This window comes from Aspergillus neoniger (assembly GCF_003184625.1).
Source record: "Aspergillus neoniger CBS 115656 unplaced genomic scaffold BO87scaffold_13, whole genome shotgun sequence".
Classification (NCBI taxonomy): Eukaryota; Fungi; Ascomycota; class Eurotiomycetes; order Eurotiales; family Aspergillaceae; genus Aspergillus; species Aspergillus neoniger.
In genome coordinates, this window is record NW_020291141.1 from 42598 (window position 1) to 66342 (window position 23745).

Consider the following 23745-nt stretch of genomic DNA (forward strand, 5'->3'; position numbering starts at 1 on the left):
TAGTCTGTCTTTATTTAGCAACTTTGGGTGATGACTCCTTTGACTGAACCCAGACGCCTAGCACCTTCTAGTTCAGACAATGCCCAAGTCTTCCCTCCATTCTGTCGTTCAAATTCCAAAGGAACTCGCTTTCACCGAGTCTAATCCTGCCCGGTTCAGCCTTCCCTTACAGCGTGATGACTCCAACATGCATCATTCACTCCAAGAATTGCACCAAAGTTGTGACTCATAACTTAGAACAATCATTCCACATTCAAGGTCCATCTGCCATATATCAATTACCTGAAAGAGGCTGAGCAATGAAGCCATCGCCCTTGATACTGGGATATCCCCATGCTCCGATACCGGATGAGGCAGGCGGTGACTCACGGACCGCCTTTTCCCACATTCGGAGTAATTCTTTTCGACCCCGCGGTGACTCCAGTCGCTCGATCTATATAACGCTGCCCTTTTTCCCTCCTCGCCCTCGGGCTCATTATCTCCAGTTTGTCAGATTTATCCTTCTACATCCGGAGCCATGGCAGCCGCCGCCGCCGCTGCATCTGCAGCTGCGCTCGAGCAGGGCACGAAAAACACTATGAAACTCGAGAATGTCTGCCTCACATGCCCCTCTTTGTCCCCCAAGAGATCCGATTTGACCTGGATTGAGCTGACCATGTATTATCTGCATAGACCGAGAAGAGAGATACCCTTATTGCCCTTGAGAAGAAGTACCAGGCTCAATGGAAGGCAAACAAGGTCTTTGAGGTCGATGCTCCCTCCGAGACGGAGGTGCCTTTCGGCAGCATGTCCGCCGCTGAGCTCCGTGAGAAGCACCCTAAGTTCTTCGGAACCATGGCCTACCCCTACATGAACGGTACCCTTCACGCCGGCCACAGTTTCACTGCTAGCAAGGTCGAATTTATGACCGGTGTTGCTCGCATGGAGGGCAAGAGGGCCCTTTTCCCTCTCGGATTCCACTGCACTGGTATGCCCATCAAGGCCTGTGCCGACAAGCTCCGGGATGAAGTCGCCAAGTTCGGCAAGAACTTCGAAGGCTACAGCGAAGAGTCTGAGGAGCAGGACAAGGCCGCCGTTGCCGCTCCCACCCAGGAGGTTAAGGCTGAGCAGGAGAAGTTCTCCGGAAAGAAGAGCAAGGCCGCTGCCAAGACCGTCAAGATGAAGTACCAGTTCCAGATCATGCTGGCTATTGGTATCCCCATTGAGGAGATCCACAAGTTCGCCGATGCCGCCCACTGGCTCCAGCACTTCCCCCCTCTCGCCATTCGTGATCTCGACAGCCTGGGTGCCCGTGTTGACTGGCGCAGACAGTTCGTCACCACCGACGCCAACCCCTACTATGACGCCTTTGTGCGCTGGCAGATGAACCGCCTTCACGAGCTGGGCAAGATCCAGTACGGCAACCGTTACACCATTTACTCTCCTAAGGACGGACAGCCTTGCATGGACCACGACCGCACTGAGGGTGAGGGTATCGGTCCCCAGGAATACACCGCTATGAAGCTTAAGGTCAAGGAGTGGGCTCCTGAGATCGCCGAACTCGTCAAGGGCAAGATTGAGGACGATGCCAATGTCTACTTCGTCCCCGCCACTCTGCGTCCGGAGACCATGTACGGACAGACCTGCTGCTTCCTTGGCCCCAAGATCACCTATGGTCTCTACAAGGTCAAGGAGAAGGAATACTTCGTCGTCACCAAGCGGGCTGCCTGGAACATGGCTTTCCAGGGCTACTTCGCCGACGGCGAGAAGTTCCTCAAGTCCCAGGACCAACTGCCCCTTGTCGTTGAGGCCCCCGGAACTGCCTATGTCGGTACTCTCGTCAACGCTCCTCTTTCTTTCCACACTGAAGGTGTGCGCATCCTTCCCATGGAGGGTGTCTCTGCCAGCAAGGGTACCGGTGTTGTCACTTCCGTGCCCTCGGATTCTCCCGATGATTACGCCACTTTGATGGATCTCGCGAAGAAGCCGGAGTACTATGGTATCAAGAAGGAGTGGGCTGAGCTGGAGATCTTCCCTCTCATTGAGACTCCGACGTACGGAAACCTCACTGCTCCCGCTCTCGTCAAGCAGCTCAAGATCAATTCTCCCAAGGACGTTAACCAGCTTGCACAGGCCAAGGAGTTGGCCTATGGTGAAGCTTTCTACAAGGGTACCATGATTGTCGGTGAGTACAAGGGTCAGCCCGTGAGCGCTGTTAAGGAGAAGATCCGTAAGTCTCTCTACGAGAGCGGAGATGCCTTCCCCTTCGCCGACCCTATGGGCAAGGTCGTCAGCCGCAGTGGAGATGACTGTGTTGTTGCCTACCTCGGCCAGTGGTTCCTGAACTACGGTGAGAACGACGCTGAGTGGCAGAAGACCACCCTGAACCACGTTGTGAACACCCTGAACGCCTACTCGAATGAAACCAAGAACGGTTTCGAGAAGAACCTGTCCTGGCTCAACCGCTGGGCCTGCGCCAGAACCTACGGTCTGGGTTCGAAGCTGCCCTGGGACAAGCAGTTCCTTGTTGAGAGTTTGAGTGACAGTACCGTCTACATGGCCTACTACACCATCGCCCACTACCTGCACGGTGACCGCTACGGTAAGGAGCCTGGCTCCCTGGACGTGAAGGCCGAGCAGATGATCGACGAAGTCTGGGATTACGTCTTCACCAGACGTGAGCTCAGCGATGAGCTTGTTACCAAGAGCGGTATCAGCAAGGAGGCTCTGCAGAAGATGCGCAGAGAGTTCGAGTACTGGTACCCTCTGGACGTCCGTGTCTCCGGAAAGGATCTTATCCAGAACCACCTGACCTTCTTCCTGTACATCCACGTCGCCCTCTTCCCTCCTGAGTACTGGCCTCGCGGTGTCCGTGCTAACGGACACTTGCTGCTCAACGGTGAGAAGATGAGCAAGAGTACGGGTAACTTCCTTACCCTGAAGGATGCTGTCGACAAGTTCGGTGCTGATGCCACCCGTATCGCCTTCGCCGATGCTGGTGATGGTATCGAAGACGCCAACTTCGAGGAGACCGTTGCTAACAGCAACATCCTCCGTCTCCACACTCTCAAGGACTGGATGGAGGAAGTTGTCAAGGACGAGTCCCTGCGTACCGGCCCCGCCGATGCCTTCTGGGACAAGCTCTTCGACAACGAGCTTAACGGCCTTGTCCGTGAGACCAAGAAGCACTACCAGGAGTAAGTTACCTTTTATTATCCCGCAACCACCTGTCCACATGATGTTCGCATATTCTACGTATTTGCTACTTCAGAGCCTTTCACGGCCATGAGACAAACATCACCACATGCCTGATGGACCCTTCCTAAAAACTCTTCGTCTTGCTTCACTTGACTTCCACTTGGACTTTCATGAAGCTAACTACTTCTAGCACCAACTTCAAGCTCGCCCTGAAGTCCGGTCTGTACGACCTGGTCAGCGCCCGTGACTTCTACCGTGAAGCTACCACCACTGCCGGCATTGGCATGCACCGTGACGTCGTCCTCCGCTACATCGAGCTGCAGGCTCTGATGATGGCCGTCATTGCTCCTCACTGGTCCGAGCACATCTGGCTCGAGATCCTGAAGAAGGTTCGTACTTACCCCACAAGTCCACTCCATAACACCCTCACTAACACCCTATCCAGCCCTCGACCATCCACCACGCCCGCTTCCCCGAGGTCCCCGAGCCCTCCCTCGAGCTGTCCGCAGCCCTTGACTACGCCCGCTCGACCACCTCCAGCATCACCTCCGCGGAAGCTAACTTCGTGAAAAAGCTCTCCAAGGGCAAGCAGACTGCCTTCGACCCCCGCAAGCCCAAGAAGCTCAGCATCTACGCGGCCAAGAAGTTCCCCGTCTGGCAGGAGAAGTACATCGACCTTGTGCGCGAAGCCTTCGACGCAGTCAGCATCTCCTTCAACGACAAGGAGCTGAACGCCAAGGTCGGCAAGCTCGGCGAGATGAAGAAGGCTATGCCCTTCGTCCAGAGACTCAAGAAGCGTCTCGTTGTCGACAAGGAAGTCCCCGAGGCTGTCTTCGACCGTAAGCTGCCTTTCGATGAGTTCGCTGTCCTCAGCGAGATGGTTGCTGCTATTAAGCGCGTTACTGGCGCCAAGGAGCTGGAGATTGTTGCTGTCGATGAGGGTGGTAAGACTGGTGAGGTTGTTGGTACTGGTGAGAAGAGGGAGGGATTGCAGGCTGAGAATGCTGTTCCTGGCCAGCCTTCTTTCAACTTTGCCAATATTGAGTAGATGATGAAGATGAAGATGGTGATGATTATACATGATACAGATTAGATGAGATATCTTGATGGGTTTCATGTTTTCTTTTCTTTTGTTCTAGTGAAAGATCATAAAATAGCAATTTTATTGGATTCTGTTAGATTTATGGATTTGATTGGTGATGCTGTGTAGTTTTGCTGTTGATGTTGGGTAGACACAGTATACTACCAACGATAACATCATACTCATTGCAATTTCACAGGACGAAGGTTTCACTAGGCAGTGAAGCCAAAAAGACTAGATCTTTCATGCCAAACTCTTTAACACCCCGATCATCCTGTAGCATATATCATTAGCATCATGCACTAACCCCGCGTACGATATCTCAAAGTCAAGAGTAATAGAACGAGAATCGACAGACACGGTTACTTGGTACTCACCTTCTCAACCCCTCCCTCAACACATCCTCCTCCTGCGCATAGACAAGCCTAAACCACCCCGGTATATTTCCATGCTCTTCACATGGATGCAAGAATACACCTGCATCGACGAATTTCTGAGCGAGAGTGAATTCAGGCGGAGATGTGCTGTCATTGGTATCTTTGGGGAGATAGGATGATAGGTCGATATATATAAAGAAGCCGGCGTTTCTGGAGGAGACAATATAAGTTGCTATTTGGAACATAGATTTGGAATGATTTCCGGACACATCTTGACTTACCCTCCCTTTACGTAGTTAATACCCTCTCGGGAAAGAGTTGATGTTGCGATTCGGTATGCTGAAGCAAGACTTTGTTGGCTTTTGGTAGTGAAGTCGCGAACGAAGTCTTGATCTTCGAGGATGGTGGTTCCGATTGTTACGGCTGCTGTGGAGGCGCTGTGAAGGCGTCTGTGAGCTGGGTTAGTTGACTTTAAGTTGTGAGTCTGGCAGGTAGTAGCATGAACTTACAGGATTGCATTGCAGGAATGGCATAGGGGTTTGTTCTTTGTGATAAGGAAGCCTAGATGGAGGCCGCCGGACGCGAAGTCCTGAGATCATATAGGTCAGATAGACACTTTCTAATGAGCAGAGAAGAGAACGAGGTGCGGCTTACCTTGCTGAATCCGTACAACAAGTGCACCAGGTCAGGATTGATCAGCTCCGGGGTACTAAGGGATAATATAGAGGTGAATGGAACGGCATCTGGGTCTCCGGAATCAAAGACGCATGAAGCATAAATTTCGTCGCTGATCAGATGAAGCTGGTGCTTATTGCAGAATTTGAGAATCTCCGTCAGGGTTTCAACAGAATAGCAACGGCCTAGAAGTAGTGTCAACGCTAGATTATTTGATAAGCAACGAAGTGGTTATTCATACCAATGGGATTATGCGGATTCACTAGCATCAATGCCCGGATCTGCACACCTCTCGCCTGAGCATCTCTCAGTGCCAATCCATACTTCTCGACAACAGAAGGTGCGAATGCCTCCTCCGCAGTGGTGTCAGCATATACCATCTGCACACCCGCTTCGACACCGTAATCTAGCTCAAATCGCCCATAAGCTGGCCTGCTGATTAAGATGCCGTCGTCTGGCTCGGCTAGGGTGAATCCAAGCATGCTCCCTATTGCAGTTGCGCCGCTGGCAACAATGACTTCTTCCGGGTCGATCGGAGTAATGGGAACGAGTAGATTGTTCAGATGCATTGCGACTGCTTTCTGTAGACGATGGATGGCATTGTTACCAGAGGTATAGGCAACTGATGCTACGTTGAACTTGACCTAAGCATGTAGAAGATATTGGTTGGGATTGTTGACTTGAAAAGAAAGAGGGCTGGATATTGACCTTGGTGTTGATGTAGTTGGCTATTTCTGCCCGCATTGGTGCCTATCTGCTTGTAAGTACTTTGGAGTTGTTGCCTCATTTCTCAGATAACTTACATGCTCTGCCAATGCAAATGAGATCATCCCCTCCGGATTCGTCTCTTTGTTGTACTCGTGCGGTAGAGCATAGCGCCACGGAATCTTGTGCAATTGCGCATTATTGCTGCCTCGAGATGAGAGCATCGTCGAAAAGGTACTTTATGGGATATATTTGTTACCCTATAGAGCGTTGGTACGCGGCAGTTGAAGCGATTGTGTATTCTTCGAGGAGCGGGTGCTTACTATATAGTTCTAAAAGGTAGAGAAGAGGGGTTGTAGTACAACCACAGGTGGAAATACTAGCAGGATTAGATAATAACCTAGATTTTGGAAACGAACTCAAACAGGCGTGAGACATGCAGGTCAAGTTGGGAGTGAGAAGAAAGGAGGAAGAATGAAGAGGGAAGAAGCCCACGTGAACGAAGGCAGTAGATGATAAACTAATAATCTGCTCACCAACAATCGATGATCTATTTATACATCAACCACCACCACACACCCCCAATCATTATAATACAGAAATGTTTATCCCTTTCTACTATACACCACAAAACACCAATCGCTATGCAAATCATATACTATACAAGGTCATCCGTGCTGGAAGACCGTCTCAGCTGTGCCGGGCTCGCTTCTCCAGCCCAATGTTCTGGCGTCCCCGAGGTCCCTTCGCGCGGTTGTCAGCGACCTTCTTCGCTTCTATGAACTTCCAACATTCAATGGGAGCACGAGACCCAACGTGGCGGCCGTGCGGAGTGAACACTTCCACTTGAGGGAACGACTTTGATGTCTCATCCTCAGACTCAGACTCCTTTGCGGACTTGGCTCGAACTTGAACTGTAAGCTCAACCCAGCCGCATCCTTCGATCAAAATATCGGTCGACATAACCTTGTATGGTAGAGACGGCATCTTCATATGTCCATCTTCAACCGCCTTGGCGATAGACCTGGGGAGGTGCGAATGAGTCACGTCCCATTTCAGGTCAAAAACACCTGCAGACGAGATGACCTGACCGGTACCTTCTCTGGCAATATTGGTCTTGGGGTAAGGGCGCTGCTCCGTTTGCATTTCAATAGCCTTTTCGGTTCTGGTGAGATGCGATTCAAGCGGGACGAAGCAAGCTGCCATCACGACATCCTCGGGGTTCATCGGCGTAATTCTGACAAGACCTCCTCCGAGAAGTAGGGATTGGCCAGGTTTGATTGAGAGGCGCTCAGGCTTCTTTCTCTTGGTCATGATCAAATCACGCTTGAACCCATCACGGACATGGTCGGCCAGCTCGCCACGATCGAGCCCCGGCAGGTCAATCATCTCGCCTCTTCCACGGCCAAACGGGATACGAATAGGTGATACCGTCGTGCCGGGTAGAGAAGAGACCACAGGCAGAATAGGATAGAGATCCTCCCGAGGCGCAGGGGGTAGAAGACCCTCTGAATCAATAGCAGAAGGGTCATAGTGGGTAGCGACTTTGGACTCCTCCTCACGAAGCTCAATCAATTCCGCAATCTTCTCGAGATTCCTCGAATCCTTGGGAAAGCATGCCTCAATAAAACTGCTTTTACCAACGTTGGCCTTCCCAATCACCCAAATCCCACCCCCATGCTCCCTAATCTCCTCCTTAACTTTCTTCGTCCACCATCCCCGCTGAGCACTAATCATATGCACATTTCCCAAGCGGAATTCCTCATGCGAGAGACCAAACGTATCACGAAGCACAGACCGTACATACTCCATCTTCGAATCGACCTGTTCCTTCGTAGCGGCCAACAGATCCGACCTATTGATAACAAAACTAATAGTCGGCAGCTTCTTCCCACTCTTATACTTATAAGTTGCCGAGCGCCGATTCTTCGACCGCGGATCCATAATCCCCAGCGTATCGTAGATCTCCTTCACAACAGACATAGGAAAATCCGCCGCATCAACAACATGATAAATCCGATTATGTTTATGGGGCGACTCATCCAAATACGCCCGAAGGGAATCCATAGTCGGCGAAATAACAGGAACGGCCTTGTTATGATGCAGCAGATCATGGCATCGATCGCAGATTTGTACCGGGGCTTTCGACTTCTCCAGATACTTGCCAGCAGTATCTGCCGCTTTCACCAAAGAAGCACCAACTGCACAAAAAGAATCAATCAGTTAGCATATGAATCAAACCCACCATCACAAGACAAACGGACAGAATAATCACTCACACTTCGGCCTCGGCACACTCCCCCCAACATCCGTAAGCTCCAGATACTTCTGAATCCGACCCGCCGCCTTCTCCCCCTCAGCCTTCAATCCGGACACTTCTTTCCCATTCTCCTCACCCTGACCACCCTCAACAACCTGCTTCGTCTCCGACAAGAGCTTCCGCGTCTGTTTCCTAGTCTTCCCATAAAACCCAGGCTCGTTCGGCTCGACAGTCTGCGCATACGCACCGCATCCGGGACAGCAAACTGGAAGGACAGATTCTTCAATTGTTGGTTCAGGAGTCGGGCTTGCGCGGAGAGGAATACTCGTGGAAAAGCTGCGTAGCTGGGTGCGGGCTAGTACCTCCGGGCGGGAAGAGAAAATAGCGGTTGTCGTTCGCAGGCACGGCTTGCGGAGGCGGAATATTTGTAAAAGCGCTCGGTGGTATGGTAGGCGCCCTCGTGGGATCATGCGCCCGAGGTATGGCGACATGGTTGGTGAGTTTTGGGAATGTTGGAGAGCTCGGAGGAGAATTGCGATGAAAGTCTAGTTCTAGTTGGTACTGATAGTGAGTGATAGCGGCGATAGCGTCGGTGGTCCGCGCCGGCGGCCGGAAAAAAGTTGCTGTGGCGAACTGACTAGGTGGTTCTCCTATAGCTAATATGAAGTATTGGGTGCTGTTGGAATACAAGATAAATTCAAGGGGAGGTGGTTATTGTGATGAATATTATTTTTTCATGAAATCTGTACACTAGCTAAGAAACTTGAGATGAAATGACCGTGCTTCGCAAACCCTGATATCAATAACAAGCCAACAACATGAGAAACGACCAGAACCGCAGACCATACGCCGTAATCGCATGAAAAAGAAACCATTCAATGGCATTCGATCAAGCCTTCGCTTTTCCCTTTCCCTTAGGATCTTCAGCCTCCTCCCCTTCCTCCGAGTCACTCATGAACTCATCATCCTCATCAAAACCAATATACCGCCGAGGTGCCGCATTGCGCGCCGGCTCCGACGACGACGGTCCAGGCGCATCCTCCATCTCCTGCTCATCATCACTTTCCTCCTCGGAGCTAGAGGGCGTCTCCTGACCACTTCCCTCACTTGGGCTAGCACTCGTACTTGATCCGCCCAGAATCGTATCGCGAAGATTATCCGTCCACATACCATCCTTCATAGCCATAAGGACCGCCTCTCTCGCCTTCTCATTCATCTCGTCCTTGTCTTCCATCCACTGACCGTCAATCTTCTGCTTGCCGCCTCCGTTCTTCAGCTCCTCCTGACGTTTCTCTGCCGCCTCAACAACAGCCTGCCACCGGCGCCGACGCTCCTCCTTCTCCTTCTTGTCCATCTCCGGCTTGAGGGCGAGGTACTCGGCCAATGCCTTGGCTTCGTTAACTGTGCGTAGACGACGGCCATCGAGGTTGCGGCTGGATCCATTGTCGTCGCCTTGGTTGCGCTTGCGCTTGCTGGACATGCGCCCACCGGCGGCACGGAGCTGGGATCCAAAACCTCCCTTACCACCGCATAGGGGGGCGCTGAGGCGGAGGGGGAGAATGGAGGTTGTGGCGAGGTTGTCATTGGTGCTGATGAGGTAGGATGCGATGGATTCGGATGAGGGGAGTAGTTGCTTGTTGCTGGTTGTTGTCAAGACCAGCCGATTAAGTGGCAGAGAAGGAGGCAGGTAGGAGGCGATTTTGTCCGTCAGGTCAGCGACGCTGGATGATGATGGTAGCGCGAAGGAGAGTGTTGATGGGAGTGAGAGACCGGGAAAGGTCGACAGGAGAATGTTGACGTTTGGGGACGCCATGATGGTTGGTGATATCGCAGAGACCGTTAGTTAAGCAGTGCGTATATACCGCCTACTCGAAGCGCTGAGACTGTTGCTGCTCGTTGAAGGTGGAGATGATCGCTTGCAGAGGTAAGGCGCAGTTGACTTCATTCAGGATGCGGAGGAGTTCCCGATAAGGCCTTTGATGACTAACAGGGAAACTACATCTTTTGTGGCCTCAGGCCGAAACGTATCTTACACGTGACGCAGCTTATCCGCCTAGCGGAGCGATTAGGGCCCCAACCCTGAAACCGCTTCCCGATGGGGAATTACCGCACTTTTTTCTCGACCGCAGCCGCTCCACTCACATCAACTACATTTAAACCACCCTCTTCGCGCGTTGTCAAGGCGATTCCCCGAAGAGCGCTAGGAACTCGCGACAATGTAAGTGATGCACCTAATATTGGCCATTGATATCATATAGGATGATGTAGCTAACCCTGATTCAGGCTTATCCCCAAGGAAGACCGCAAGAAGATCCACGAGTACCTCTTCCGCGGTATGTGAACACCTATATCGACCGAGCCTGTTTCTCCGAAATGTTGCGCGGCGGTCGATCGATGGACGATGGATGAATCAGTCATGCTGACGGTTAACAATAGAGGGTGTGCTCGTGGCCAAGAAGGACTTCAACCTTCCCAAGCATGGCGACATTGACACCAAGAACCTCTACGTGATCAAGGCCTGCCAGTCCCTGACCTCCCGTGGTTTCGTCAAGACCCAGTTCTCGTGGCAGTACTACTACTACACCCTCACCCCCGAGGTACGTTTTCTTCCATGATTATAGCCGGCGCAGGATACGATAAGGACGGTTTGTCTGACTGGTTTGATATAGGGTCTTGACTACCTCCGTGAGTGGCTCCACCTCCCCGCTGAGGTTGTCCCCGCCACCCACATCAAGCAGCAGCGTTCCCACGCTCCCCCTCGTGGCATGATGGGCGGTGAGGAGCGTGAGCGTCGTCCCCGTGCTCCTCGTGAGGGTGGCTACCGCCGCCGCGAGCAGGAGAACAAGGAGGGCGGTGCCCCCGGCGAGTTCGCTCCCAGCTTCCGTGGTGGATTCGGCCGTGGCCGTGGTGCTCCCTCCTCCTAAGGGGTGTCGCCTGCCGGTCTTCCAAGGGCTTAATGGGATTGTTGCCGGTGTGGCTTGAACGACTTTGAAAGAAGTCGGGAAGCTGTACCGTGCACGTCCTAAAAAAGTAATTATGCCAAGCTACTGTTTCACAGTTATGATATAGTTAGGATTAATGGCATGATTTCATGACTTCATTGTATTTTCTACTTCGTAAGATAAATGGCGGCTAAATCTGCTGCTATATACATGCGCTTGATATACCAAAAGGCAATGTCGAGATGTATGCAGAGGCGCAACTATCGACACCCGCTGTCAACGCAGCTCATTTCGAGAACCTCTTCCGATCATAACGGATCACTGCTTGCAAGATGACTGATGCACCTGTTGCGCAGTCATCTGCGGAGCAGAACTCCTCTGGGTGGTGGCTCAACCCATCTTTGCAGGGAACGAAGATCATGCTGGTCGGCACTCTCTTGGAGGTAAAGACACTATCGTGACCCGCCCCGCTCATGATTGTCCGCATGAGGGACTTGGGCTCCGCAGCATTGACGTCCGAAACGACCGCCTCCGCGGATTGCTGCACGCACTCGATGCAGTCAGGGTGGAACTTGACAGCGGGCGAATTGAAGTCAAGGGTCCACTCTACGCGGCAAGGCTTGCCAATACCCTTACCCTCTTCTGCAGCGATCGAATCGAACTCCTTTCTCAATTGGTCTTCTACAACCTGGACCAGTTCGCTTTCTGGGCCGCGAATGTCGAGAGTGAAGCTGACAGTGCCGGGAACTGTGTTCACACTGCCGGGCTTTGCCTCTACAATTCCAACGCTAGCCAGACAGCCGTGGGAGAAGGCAACCTCACGAGCACGTACCATCATACGAGCAAAGGCATATAGGGCATCTGCACGGTGTTCGAACGCGGTAGTACCCGTGTGGGTATCTCTGCCGAAGATCGTGAGGTGGAACCAGCGGTATGCCTGAACAGCAGTAACGACACCAACGTGCTGGCCTGCAGAGATAAGATGGGGGCCTTGCTCGATGTGTAGCTCGAAGTGTGCGGCCATGGGTGTTTGCTTGTATGAGCACGGGACACTTCCGAGATAGTTGATCTTCTCCAACGCAGACTTCATAGACTCAGGGGCAGAAGATGCGGTCGGGAGAGATGCGACTGTTGGGACTTCCTTAAGCCCATGTGCTCGTTCGAGAGGGATGCATTCTGCCCAAACGCCAGATGACACCATGCTAATGGGGAACCGGGCACCCTCTTCGCTGTGATAGTGTTAGCGATGCGAGTTGAAGCATAGTAATAGCGATCCGGGTCGTACTTTGTCCAGTTGACAACTCCAATTCCACCTTCCGTCTCCAATCCCATTTCGTCAATTACTTTCAGTGTTTCAATACCGGAGAGCACACCCAAAATTCCATCATATCGGCCACCTGTCGGCTGCGTATCCAGATGGCTGCCAATGAAAGTGGGTGGGACGTCAGTCCGTCGTCCAGGGCGAACAGCGAAGATGTTACCCATTTCATCCACCGTGACCTCGCATTTCAATGCTTTTGTTGTCTCAATGAACCAGTCCCGTACTTGCTTGTCCTCCTGCGACAGTGCGAGTCGCTGCATGCCAGTGTCTGTGTGTTCACTGGATTGCTGTTAGACCAACTCTCGATCCATGGCAAATCGCAGGCCATCGGGTATGTCAAGCAGCTCCTTTGCATAAACCCCAAAGACCGCTCGTAGTGATTCCAAAGGGTGTTACAGTAACACTTACTCTCCCCAGCGGATGCCGTATCCCCACTGACAGCTATGATGGAGGTCCTTCGCCAAACGTTCTTTATTGGCCCTGAGAGCCGAGACCTCAGCCTCGGTTAGCTCCGTTGACAGCATGGTGTGAGTCGTGGTAACTGAGAAAGCTCGACGTGAAGGTGTGAATACGGGTTTCGCGAAGGCTGATCTTGTCTGCTTGGATAGAATCCCAGTAAACCTGGCAGCAGATAATCTTTGGTAGAAGATGAAGGCCATCTTGAGCCAAGTGAGCGCCCAAAGGGGGCTATATCTTTTTCAATGGTCTTATTGTTGGAGACCCTTCCAGATAAGACGGCCCAATCGACAGTATGATAAGATAGCTGGGTGGGGTTGAGCTGGGGTCTCGGGCTTTCCACCGAATCAGATATCCGCAGATTTGGGTGACGATGGACCGTTTCCTCGTACTCCAACGGTCTTGGCCGCTTATATAGGAAGGTACAAGAGTAGCTCGGCAATGGGCGATTCTATTGATGGTGAGGGGTAGGAAGGGCCTCCAGGGTCATGGTTAGCCTGTCTGATAACCGATTGACAGGGCGTGGAGTAGTTGTAGTAGTGGTTTGACCAATGCGAGACGGACCAGCCATACGGACTGGAACCTTGCTGAATGACGGATTGACTCAGGGCGAAGTTTTTCTTCTTCCAGGCTTTATTGCCATGTTCATTGCACGGTATAAGTTTCCGAAGCGGCGAGTACCTGGTGGCTAAGAGGACGATTGCATCCACCCAACGATTCAAACAACCGAAATGTCCTGCTAGAGACACAGGGGGAAGGGCTCCCGCTTGCGGAAGACTCGATCAGTGCTTGAGCACAGTATACAGGATCAGAGTTTCAGTTGACAGTCATCAGTAGTGGCTTAATGTATGAAGACAACTGTTTCTGGGAGCCGGCAACCATGTGTTCGTTCCCCCTAGCTTTAGGGACTTGGTCGCTCAGTATAGCCAGTTACGCACACGCACCCTTGAAGGCAACGCAAACGCACCCCTTTCTCGAAAACTACCATAAAAGGGGGTAGAAAGTTGCAAGAAAAGAGGCACACAATCTACCTACATCATACAATAACGACCAAGAAAAAGAAAAACAATAAAATCGACAACTGTGTCGATGGGTGATTCCAAAGATTGATGAGAGGAGTCTTTTGGGCAAACCACGGCCATCTCTGGTAAAAGGCAAGAAATGGGTTCTGAGCTAGTTTGTCCCACTCCTCGCAGATTTTACCTTAAACTGCTTCTTATAGTACCCTCCGTCAGCCACCCGCCGCAAGTTCGAGACCTCGCCGGCACGAACCTTTTTTTCCTCAACCTATCTTTTCGTTCTTCTTCCGCCTTGCGATTGCTAACCCCGCATTCAGCCATTGCGACCTTCAATTCCCCTCAAGACATTACATTGATTGCCATCAACGTATATACTCAACCTCGTCACACAAGATGTCTTCCGCTGCCTGCATCTTCTGCAAGATCATCAAGGGTACGGTGCCTCCTACCTCTGCACACCTACAATTACTATATTCCTTTGTTCTCCAACTGCGCCCGCTGGTAGCAGTGATCCGATCCGGCTAACCCGACGTAAACAATAGGTGATATCCCTTCTTTCAAGCTCTTCGAGAGCGACAAGGTCTTTGCCTTCCTCGATATCCAGCCTCTTAGCCGTGGACATGCTGTAAGTGTGCTCCCCTTTTTTTTTCGCGAATGGCATATGCCCCTCCATCTGGAATATGACCCCCGCACGACAACTTCCTTGCTCCCTACATCGAGAGATGCAGTCGACAGTCCTTCAAAACCAACACTATATCCACAAATCCCACCCCAACACTTCAATACCAAACCCTCAATAAATCCCATAACCTCCACATACCTCCCCTCCCAAAGACGACCAAAATAAGAAACCAAACCAAGCTAACACCCAACCCTCCAAATCACAGCTCGTGATCCCCAAATACCACGGAGCCAAGCTCACCGACATCCCCGACGAAGATCTTCAGGAAATCCTGGTACGTAGACAGCACCGACATGCACACGTGTAAAATAAGCTCAGGGCTCGATTCGCATGCTTTAAGGGTCCCGCCTGATCGAGGACCCTGCGAGCACTCCCCCTCCCTCCCTTCTCCTCTTTCAGTCTTCCCCGCAGCTACCTACTACCTAGCTAGCTTGCCACACGAACAGATACTAACAAGAGCTCTCTCAAATCAAACAGCCCGTCGCAAAGAAGATCGCCAAGGTCACTGGCGCCGAGGACTTCAATATCCTTCAGAACAATGGTCGCATAGCGCACCAGGTTGTTGATCATGTAAGTTGATATTCTTCTATAGATATTGGAGGGGGAGATTAATACTAATGTTTTGTGTTTTTCCAGGTTCACTTCCACATGGTATGTCATCACACACTTTGAGAAAGGGCATCTGTGACTCCGTCATGGCTCAGGATGCCATTAACCACTTTTCACTTGCTAACAGGATGCTGGAACAGATCCCCAAGCCTAACGAGAAGGAAGGTCTCGGTGTCGGCTGGCCCGCTCAGGAAACCGATATGGATAAGCTGAAGGCTCTGTTCGAGGAGCTCAAGGCTAAGATGTAAATGTGTAAGTAGTACGGATATAGCAAGTGCTACGGCTGCGTCTATTTACATGCCATGTGCTATTATTATCAGTTCTGCTTTCACAATTGGAATATCTGTAGGGTACACACTGTAAGCTATGATACAGAAGATGATAGCCAACTTCTGTGGGAATGCATCTATCAAGAAAAATCCATTGCTCCATTTGAAACCACCAACAAAAACCGCAATCCAAGTATACATGCTCCATGACAGACAGGTAGAAGCTGCATGTACATGCTCTCACGATGTGAGCGTTATTATGACAAGTAGTCCTCTATCAACACACTCTAACAGTCTATCCTCATACCAAGGCTCGGAGCGTATTACTCGGCCTTCCCGTCGTTAAGTGCGTTTCCCTCAACCTTGCTCTTCGTGGGATAGAACTCGATCTTACCCTCACCTTGGATGACATCTAGTCTATCGTACAAGGAGGTGGCCCGAACGTATGGGTCAAGCTGCCAGTATTGGATTCTTAAGCGCTCGATCAGGTCCTTTCTCTTGTCTACCGCCGCCTTGACGGCGCTCTCATCCTTCTTCATCGTCGAAGAGATCCACTCGATGGTGGCGCCTTGAAGCTCCTGCGCCAGCTGCTGTCTCTCGGCCACCATTTCGTCCCGCTTGGCTGTGTCCTCCTGAAGCTTGTTCTCGTCGGGTTGAGGCTCGACATACTTGTAGGCCCAGTTTTCGTCACCTTCAAGCTCTTTCATGATGCGATCTTTGGGAATGAACTTCTCCAAGTCCTGGACATTCTTGGTGAACTGGATCTTAGAGGCGACCACAGGGTCGAGCCAGCCCTTAATGATATTCCAGATACCTGCAATCGAGGTTAGGGGCGCCCTGAGTTAACTGAAGAACTAACCTGAGAAGATCCAAGGAGCCTTGTGAATCAGAACAACTCCCAGACACTCCGGGTAGTTGGCTTCGAAGCACTTGATCATATACTTCACCGGGTGATAGTCCTATAACATCTCAGAGATGGAATCTGTTGGCAGTTGACAGGGTGCCTACCATGTTTGCTAGGGAGAAATCGGTCATATCGAAGACAACACACTATTACCTGTCAGTGCATGCTACTCTTACCGTGAGATTGTATACTCACAGCTGTTTCGACTGGAGGTGCAAGCATCATGCGAGCGGTCTCAATTGTGTACACAGTGAACCGGTCCAAAGCTTCTGTCTCCTGGTCGGCGGCCTTGTGCAAGCGCACTCTGACGACGCAGATCGGCCGGCCAAGCTTGTCCACACCATGGAGGAAACTCTTGCCCATGCGCATCTGCAACAGGAAGTCTTCACCGGCCTTCTTCTCAGCGGGATCCGAACTCTGGGATTTCTTCAGAGCACTTTGCTCGCCATTCTGCATGATGTCCTCATCCAACTTCACATCCAGCAGTCTCCAGCGAAGCGTAGAGATCAACATGACCAGAGCCTTCTTGACGTCCCACTTTCGCGCGCGCAGGAAGCGCAAGAGCAGAGAATCGGGGTTGTCATGCTTGACCATATTCCAAAGAGTCACCCGGATCTCCTCAGGCTTCATATCCACAAGCGCCTGCTGGAACTCCTTCGATTGGCCATACTTGTCATCTCCATCGGCGATGCTGATAGAAGCGAGACTCGAAGCGATCCCGTTGGTCCCCTTGTCGCTAGCGCTATCTTCCTCTTCATCCGTGTTGCTCCGCCCGAAAAGACCGAACCTACTCCGTTTGGGCTGTTTCTTCTTATCTTGGGGTTGGCTTACTGCAGCAGCGTCGCCGTTCTGCTGCTGAATCTGTTCAATAGCATCCAAATTGACACCGCAGACCTTCAACAGCAGGACCCAAAGCTCTTGCAGCTTGGCTTCCTGCTCTGGTGTGAGATTCCCCACAGTCCCGGGTGGTAGATCCATAGGCATTGTCTTTAGGGTTTCGATGACGCCGAGAAAGGGTACTTGCGATTCTTGCAAAGGTTCGAGTGAGTCGGAGATCGTAGGAATATCACCTCCCGACTTGCGGTATTTATCCTGCAGCCAGGCTCCTGCTCCGATAAGAAGTAGGGTGAATGTGACTGACCAGAACGACGCAGCTTCCCTCGGTTTGTAAGGTTGAGACAACGGCGAAGTGGAGAAGGGTCGTCTGAAGGATCGAGACCAAATCAGAGGACTTTGATTAGAGCACCGCGGTGGGAAGATCTGTGCACGTCCTGAATGCAGGAGTCTGCCCGACGCGAATTTGATGGAATTGGCCGAGGATGGAGGTAGACGGCGGCGCAGGGAGGAACAAGCATGCATGTGCTTATTCGTGAGGGCCAGAAGGCGATTGGAGAAGGACGAGTCAAATCCCAAAAGCAGAGATGCCGGCTGTCTTTTCCTGGTGTCCTCGTGAGTAAAATGAGAGACGAAGATCCGAGCCTAAATTTCCAGCCGGAAATAATGCGGGGAAGGAAGGCGAGAGGGAAGGAGGCGAAGAGAAGGCGGACAGCGCAGTTCGCTTGAAACCTTCACAGACAAGGTTCAGCTGCAGGAGACTAAGGGGAACTCACAGCGGTTGGATGCGGCAATAATGGGGAGAGGAAGATGAAGCAAGCGAACAGGATGGATTGCCAAGTCTCTTATTTTTGCCCGTCCGCAATCCAATGATGATAATCACACCAGGGGTCCCCTCCGGACTAGACGGAAGAACTAAGTAGTCCTAATTATAGGCTGATTGGACCATTTTGGGTCACAGTGGCGCCCCCAGGCAGCAAATCTGCAGACACCTGAGGCATGGAAAAGGAGGGTCCAGTGACTCGGCCTTGCCTAAAGCGGGGATCAACATCAACAAACCCAATCTTTCGCAACTCCTCCATACACAACTTGAAACACAACTGCGTCAAGTCGCATATTTGTGACAGCTTTTCTTCTATACTGTGCTTATTCCTATTTTGTCTTATCAGTGTCTCTCAACGGGCTTGGTTGCAGCCTTCAATTTGGGTGCACAGTCTCAGAATCGTCATGGATGCTTTTGCCCGCTCATCGTCTCGCCCACGGCCCTCGTCGCGACCCACGACTCCCTTAAGACCCAATTCCCGGTCGTCGATCCGCGAAGCTCATGGCTATGGCAGCAGTATTGGTATGGCAGGCTACACCCAGCCTGCCATCAATGCCTTGGAACCCCAGTTTGCAGAGCTTGCAGACTCCATGGCCGACCTCGAGGCCAACTTCATGCACCTTCAGCTGATGCACGAAAGTTTAACTCGGTTCAGTGAGAGTTTTGCCAGTTTCCTCTATGGATTGAACATGAACGCGTTCTGTGTGGACTTCCCAGAGGTAATTGCGACTGAGAATAGTGGCTGTCTTCCCTCCTAAGCTGACGATCGGATACAGGCGCCCATTCCAGAGTCTTTCCGGAGAGCCAAGCAAGCAGAGGCACAGAATGGTATGGACACAGCTATGTAAAAGGAAGATCCAGTACTAATAGCACGGGTAGAAGCCGAAGCCGAACAGCTGAAAGCGACCACTGAAGCGGAGATGACATTCATGTGAGTCTTGATTACTCCCCGGGCTAGTTGTTGATTGCTTTCCTCATACTAACAACATGACGCACTTAGGACTACGGACACTTCCTTCATCGAACATCCTTCGAGCACCGTTCCCTCCAAGCCTTCGGCCAAAATCCCGGCCCCGTCGCGTGGCACCACCAGAGGATCCACGCGTGGTTCGACAAGCAGTCGTTATGCGACACGGGGCGCCAATCGCGGCGCCCGTCCAAGCGCATTGCCCCGTGGACGAGGATTGCGGTGAAGGCAGGAACCCGGATGGTAGAAATTTTCAACAGGGCGCAGACGGTTGAGCATGGAGAGGCACAAAGACTTGCGCGAAGGGAACGGTCTGCTATTGGCAATCCGTAGAGAATCCCTGCAGTTCGCAACGCGCCCCCAAACCTTGAGAGGAACCCCGTTCCTGAAAGAACCTACGGCGACGATAGCGTTCCGTAACACGAAGCCTGCCGAGCGGCCTGTCCGATCTCAGCGGCTCGGATCTTTCTGAGGGAAGTTCTTGCTAGCCCAGGGTGTAGAGTTAGGGTCGGCTGGAAATCTCCAGTCTAGTCCTACAATTATTTCAGGGCCCGGAGAAAATCCGGTCACGTATAATAGCATTACGCATAATGATGAATGCAAAATATTCCAAGTGTTGAAAGTGGGTGTCCTTGCGGCTCGAATAAGCGTTGTAGGACCATCGCCCGTCCCCAGAATGACCCACCCCGGGGTCAATGGGGAAAGACATCATCAAAAATCAGATGCCCCATCTTGATATCTGTAGGCGCACGGCCATAGTTTGCCAGTGTATATCATGTCGGGTGATTTTTCGAGGGACATAATGAATGCAAAAAAAAAAAATAAAAATAAAAATAAAAAAAATACCCGGGAAAGCACACCCAGTAAGGAAGCCAAAGACGCCAAAGCAACGATCTCGGATCAAATGCAGTCCCGGTTTCTTATCGCCCCGGAGCCGCGGTCGACCCTGGCGAAAAAAAGATCTGTCTTGCATCCAGCGCCCACCGTGCCTGTCTTCACGGGACGATCTCTGTCCGTATGTATAATTGACCTACCTGTGTATTGTATCATTTTTCGTCACTGTCCGTCTATTTCATTGGGGCTGTCCTTGCACGGTTCTGAACAAGAAGACAGCGAGGGACCGAGTGACTCGAGGGGAAGTCCGATCCCGATTTGAACTGCGGAACACCCGGTGGCTGCGGAGAAACACTCGAGTGACTGCTGCCCGCTCTCGACATTCCACTGCTTCGGTGGCTTTGCTATTGGCACGTCTTGTGAAGGTGCATTTCTCTCTCTTCATCCCCATTGGAGGACCTGACGTCCCCTAGCATACAGAGCTGATATGATTCATGCCTGCAGAGTCCTCCAGGGTAGTCCGTCCGATCCATGGATTCCTACTTGATCTGCAGTTGACCTGCTGAATATCCTTATCATCTCCCTCTCTCTACATTGAGAGACTAACTGTACTACTCTTAACACACTCCTTCACCCATCTCGACTGGGAGCCTCACTCTAGGCTGAGCCAGGATAGGCTTCACGTGCGAGCTGTGACACTTGTTTCACTACGTTCATTTTAAGTACCCCCACACAATGGCTAGCGTACTCTCGATATCATTACTTTCTGAGGCCGAATATGGCTGCGGTATGTGAAACTCAAGCGCAGAGCTGTTTCCCGGACCTTTTTGGCCCCTTTACTGACCTGGTAACAGAGCATCTGGCCACGCAAATGGGGCAGGATGTGAGCGCTGCAGAGCAGTTCAAGAACGCTTTTATCAAAGCGCATAATTCATTAGGCCATCTTCAGCGATCGATGGATTCATCAAAGCAGAATGGTCGTCTCAAATCCAAGGATTTTCTGAAACCCAAGTACACTTGCTTGACATGCGGTGAAACGATGCCGATGGGCGGCCGGAAAGCCCATACCGAGAAGACTAGCCATCAGTTTTGTAAGTAGTTCTTGCCTATTTCTATCAATGTTGACTAACAGTGTTCGAGACATGGATTCGCGAGCCCGCACAGTATATTGCCAGGCTTGTGGAGATTTCGTCTATGACCACGGCCTCGAACGACTTCGGTGCTCAACAACAGAAAGTGCTCTTCAAGGTTAGCATCTGACCTACTCTCGCGCTTGTTATAGCACTAACACGCCAAAGTCGCCAAGAAACGTCGCTTCAGCGATAGCTCTGCGGACGAACTTTATATCCGGAGCAATGCCAGCAAGCGTCCTTGCGCTAAGCAAGGTGTCAGGGGCTTGTTCAACCTGGGGCAAACCTGCTATCTCAATGTCATCCTCCAGACCCTTCTGCACGACCCAATACTTAACACTTATTTCCTTGGGAACGGTCATCAGCCCCACGACTGCACTGCTTCTGACTGCGTAGGATGTGCAGTTGCGGAGGCCTTCGCGGATTTTAACAGCAGCGACAAACCGGAAGGGTTCGCAGCTCTCAATCTTCTTCTAGCGTCATGGCGTGCAAGTTCTGTATGTTACCACGGACATTTATCTCTGACAAGTGGTGCTAATTGCCATCATTCAGACATTGGCAGGTTATCAACAACAAGACGCACACGAGTATTACCAATTTCTCGTCGACAAGCTTCACCTTAGTACCGAGAACCACCGGGAAGGTCATGAAAAGGGTTGTCCTTGCTTCTTTCACAAGACCTTCTACGGCAAGCTCCGAAGCAGCGTGACTTGCGACAAGTGTGGCAACGTCACACGAACGGATGATCCTATGGTGGATCTCAGTCTTGATGTCCAAGTGCAGGCGAAGAAACGCGCCATGGGTGGCACAGGAGTGTCGTCGACGCCTACCCTGAGCGGATGTCTGGAGAGCTACACGTCTCCGGAGAAACTAATGGCAGGCGTGTACAACTGCAGTCACTGCGGCGGAACACCACAGAAAGCCACCAAACAACTGCGCATTCGGAAACTACCCGCCATTCTGTGCATGCAGCTAAAGGTATGTTCCTGCGCAAATTTCCTAGGACGAGACACAGACTTACCCAATACAGCGCTTTGAACACACCTTTTCCGTCTCGGAGAAGCTAGAAGGCAAAATCGACTTTCCACTATCGATCAACATGCTCCCTTATACAACCTGCCCGCAGGCCAAAGTTGACAGGTCCAGATTCGTATATGACCTCTCATCTGCCGTAGTCCATCAAGGCAAACTCGATGCGGGGCATTACTACGTTTACTGTCGCCAAGGCGATGATGTGAGTTCTTGATCTCCCTCAATCGGAGTACTCCTAAACAGCCGTTCCTAACCCGAACTTCTCAGTGGGTACTCTTCAACGACGACAAAGTCACCGCCGTCACCGAGGCAGAAGTCCTCAACGCCGACGCGTATCTCCTATTCTACAATCTTCGATCACTGGCTTCTGCGCCGCAATAGAAGCTAGCTACTTATCGTGTACCATCACACCACATCATCACATCACATTGTACTCTGGCGGCTGCCTCATCTTCTCGCATTCGGTTTCTCTTCAGCGACTCGGGAGTCCACGGCTAGGAGTTGTATTATTATTGTTTGATTGGTTGGTTGCATGTATGCTCGTGTGGGAGAGTTGTGGTTGGCATCTTCGATCACGTATGCAAGACTGATGCTTGTCGTGTTGTGTTGCGTTTCTTTTCTTTGCTTGCTTTATACGCTCATTCGCTTAGATATAGCGGGTATGTCTGCGGCGTGCATATGCGTCAAGACTGCCAGGTATAGTAGAAGGTTAAGGTTGCAGAAGTGGGTATACATAGCTGAGTGCCTCGCTAGATATGAATGGCGAATACAAGACTGTATGGGTGTTTCAAATACTCGATCTTGATTAAAGTATATCAAATCTGGCGCTGACCTGGACACTAGATACTAGACACTAGATAGACATAGGATGCTTCCATGTGACTCATGATATACTTCCAGTCATCTACACTACGCAGGTCCTACAGGAACTATCTACCAGAGGACAGTCCTATGACTGGACCTAAACCCAACTGACTACATCCTTCAATAAACCGGAAACATCGACTGGAGCAGAGCCGCACGATCCAAAAAGAAGGACGCGCATAACCAGCCAATACGAATGATACGATCCCCAGCAGCACCCCCACCTCTCACAGGACAAGCCGGGGGAAGAATGGGTGATTATCAATAGATCCTCAATTCAATAGGAAATACCGTCCACACCAGCCAACAACAACCTAAACCCACCCCCTCTAGTCTCTAACCCTCAAATCCCATCTCTTCCTCAATCACACCTAAAAAAAGATTAAAGGAAATTCCACCATGAACAAATAAGAAAAACACCATTTTATTTCATTCCATTGAAAATCAAGCCCGGGTTTCGGATTTCATTTGCGTTTTCGATTTCACAGACACACACGCACACACTGTGGTAAAAGAATATAAGAGGCTACCGTTATCCCCCCCTGTATTTCTTCTTCCTCCGCTAATCCCCCGACATGGGAATTGTGGGGGATCGTTGGTTTGTTTGATGATTGGGTGGTGTATGTGAAAGAGAGAATCGAAAGCGCCACGAGCACGTTTTTAACGAATCATCGTCGTAACGGAAAATTTGGGATCGATGATGATGATGGGGGGAGAAGATTCGATTTAACGGTACTGTTTGGGTGAAATGGGGTGTTAGTTAGGTTTCTCTGGGTTTGAGTTG

General features: G+C 51.2%; 10 protein-coding genes across 10 annotated transcripts; 5 read left to right on the top strand and 5 right to left on the bottom strand.

Moving 5' to 3' along the window:
* Positions 1–113: 113 nt before the first annotated feature.
* BO87DRAFT_332777 (leucine--tRNA ligase CDC60) lies at positions 114–4356 on the top strand. The gene is made up of 4 exons (XM_025620382.1): positions 114–592; positions 673–3176; positions 3368–3566; positions 3623–4356. Exons 1-4 carry the CDS (start codon positions 518–520, stop codon positions 4223–4225), a joined length of 3381 nt encoding a protein of 1126 aa, XP_025480477.1. The 5' UTR covers positions 114–517; the 3' UTR covers positions 4226–4356.
* Positions 4352–6468, bottom strand: BO87DRAFT_332780 (aspartate aminotransferase). Its single transcript, XM_025620383.1, has 9 exons — positions 6339–6468; positions 6114–6275; positions 6019–6060; positions 5552–5954; positions 5290–5495; positions 5145–5224; positions 4917–5084; positions 4636–4845; positions 4352–4532 (listed from the first exon to the last, which is right to left on the bottom strand). Exons 2-9 carry the CDS (start codon positions 6237–6239, stop codon positions 4502–4504), a joined length of 1266 nt encoding a protein of 421 aa, XP_025480478.1. The 5' UTR covers positions 6240–6275; positions 6339–6468; the 3' UTR covers positions 4352–4501.
* Positions 6469–6540: 72 nt separating this feature from the next.
* BO87DRAFT_332782 (uncharacterized protein) lies at positions 6541–8798 on the bottom strand. The gene is made up of 2 exons (XM_025620384.1): positions 8295–8798; positions 6541–8216 (listed from the first exon to the last, which is right to left on the bottom strand). Exons 1-2 carry the CDS (start codon positions 8764–8766, stop codon positions 6706–6708), a joined length of 1983 nt encoding a protein of 660 aa, XP_025480479.1. The 5' UTR covers positions 8767–8798; the 3' UTR covers positions 6541–6705.
* A 195-nt stretch (positions 8799–8993) lies between these two features.
* BO87DRAFT_375798 (telomere maintenance SDE2 family protein) lies at positions 8994–10216 on the bottom strand. Its single transcript, XM_025623132.1, has one exon. It carries the CDS (start codon positions 10086–10088, stop codon positions 9165–9167), a length of 924 nt encoding a protein of 307 aa, XP_025480480.1. The 5' UTR covers positions 10089–10216; the 3' UTR covers positions 8994–9164.
* A 154-nt stretch (positions 10217–10370) lies between these two features.
* Positions 10371–11199, top strand: BO87DRAFT_385856 (40S ribosomal protein eS10; the record flags this gene model as incomplete). Its single annotated transcript, XM_025624740.1, has 4 exons — positions 10371–10493; positions 10572–10608; positions 10712–10872; positions 10945–11199. 4 exons carry the CDS (start codon positions 10371–10373, stop codon positions 11197–11199), a joined length of 576 nt encoding a protein of 191 aa, XP_025480481.1.
* Positions 11200–11360: 161 nt separating this feature from the next.
* On the bottom strand, positions 11361–13341 carry BO87DRAFT_375800 (M20 family metallo-hydrolase). Its single transcript, XM_025623133.1, has 3 exons — positions 12947–13341; positions 12503–12817; positions 11361–12446 (listed from the first exon to the last, which is right to left on the bottom strand). Exons 1-3 carry the CDS (start codon positions 13195–13197, stop codon positions 11504–11506), a joined length of 1509 nt encoding a protein of 502 aa, XP_025480482.1. The 5' UTR covers positions 13198–13341; the 3' UTR covers positions 11361–11503.
* An 859-nt stretch (positions 13342–14200) lies between these two features.
* Positions 14201–15724, top strand: BO87DRAFT_34495 (HIT family protein). The gene is made up of 6 exons (XM_025620846.1): positions 14201–14446; positions 14556–14638; positions 14901–14969; positions 15173–15265; positions 15332–15346; positions 15445–15724. Exons 1-6 carry the CDS (start codon positions 14407–14409, stop codon positions 15550–15552), a joined length of 408 nt encoding a protein of 135 aa, XP_025480483.1. The 5' UTR covers positions 14201–14406; the 3' UTR covers positions 15553–15724.
* Positions 15725–15896: 172 nt separating this feature from the next.
* BO87DRAFT_306878 (CRAL-TRIO domain-containing protein) lies at positions 15897–17461 on the bottom strand (the record flags this gene model as incomplete). The annotated part of the gene is made up of 4 exons (XM_025619379.1): positions 15897–16387; positions 16433–16532; positions 16582–16623; positions 16673–17461. The coding sequence occupies 4 exons, from the start codon at positions 17459–17461 to the stop codon at positions 15897–15899; spliced, it is 1422 nt and encodes a 473-aa protein (XP_025480484.1).
* A 1077-nt stretch (positions 17462–18538) lies between these two features.
* Positions 18539–19693, top strand: BO87DRAFT_434410 (DASH complex subunit DAM1; the record flags this gene model as incomplete). Its single annotated transcript, XM_025627712.1, has 2 exons — positions 18539–18853; positions 19135–19693. The coding sequence occupies 2 exons, from the start codon at positions 18539–18541 to the stop codon at positions 19432–19434; spliced, it is 615 nt and encodes a 204-aa protein (XP_025480485.1). The 3' UTR covers positions 19435–19693.
* Positions 19694–20670: 977 nt separating this feature from the next.
* Positions 20671–22478, top strand: BO87DRAFT_385861 (putative ubiquitin C-terminal hydrolase Ubp8; the record flags this gene model as incomplete). Its single annotated transcript, XM_025624741.1, has 7 exons — positions 20671–20722; positions 20790–21026; positions 21068–21183; positions 21242–21562; positions 21618–22043; positions 22096–22299; positions 22341–22478. 7 exons carry the CDS (start codon positions 20671–20673, stop codon positions 22476–22478), a joined length of 1494 nt encoding a protein of 497 aa, XP_025480486.1.
* Between the last annotated feature and the right edge of the window lie 1267 nt (positions 22479–23745).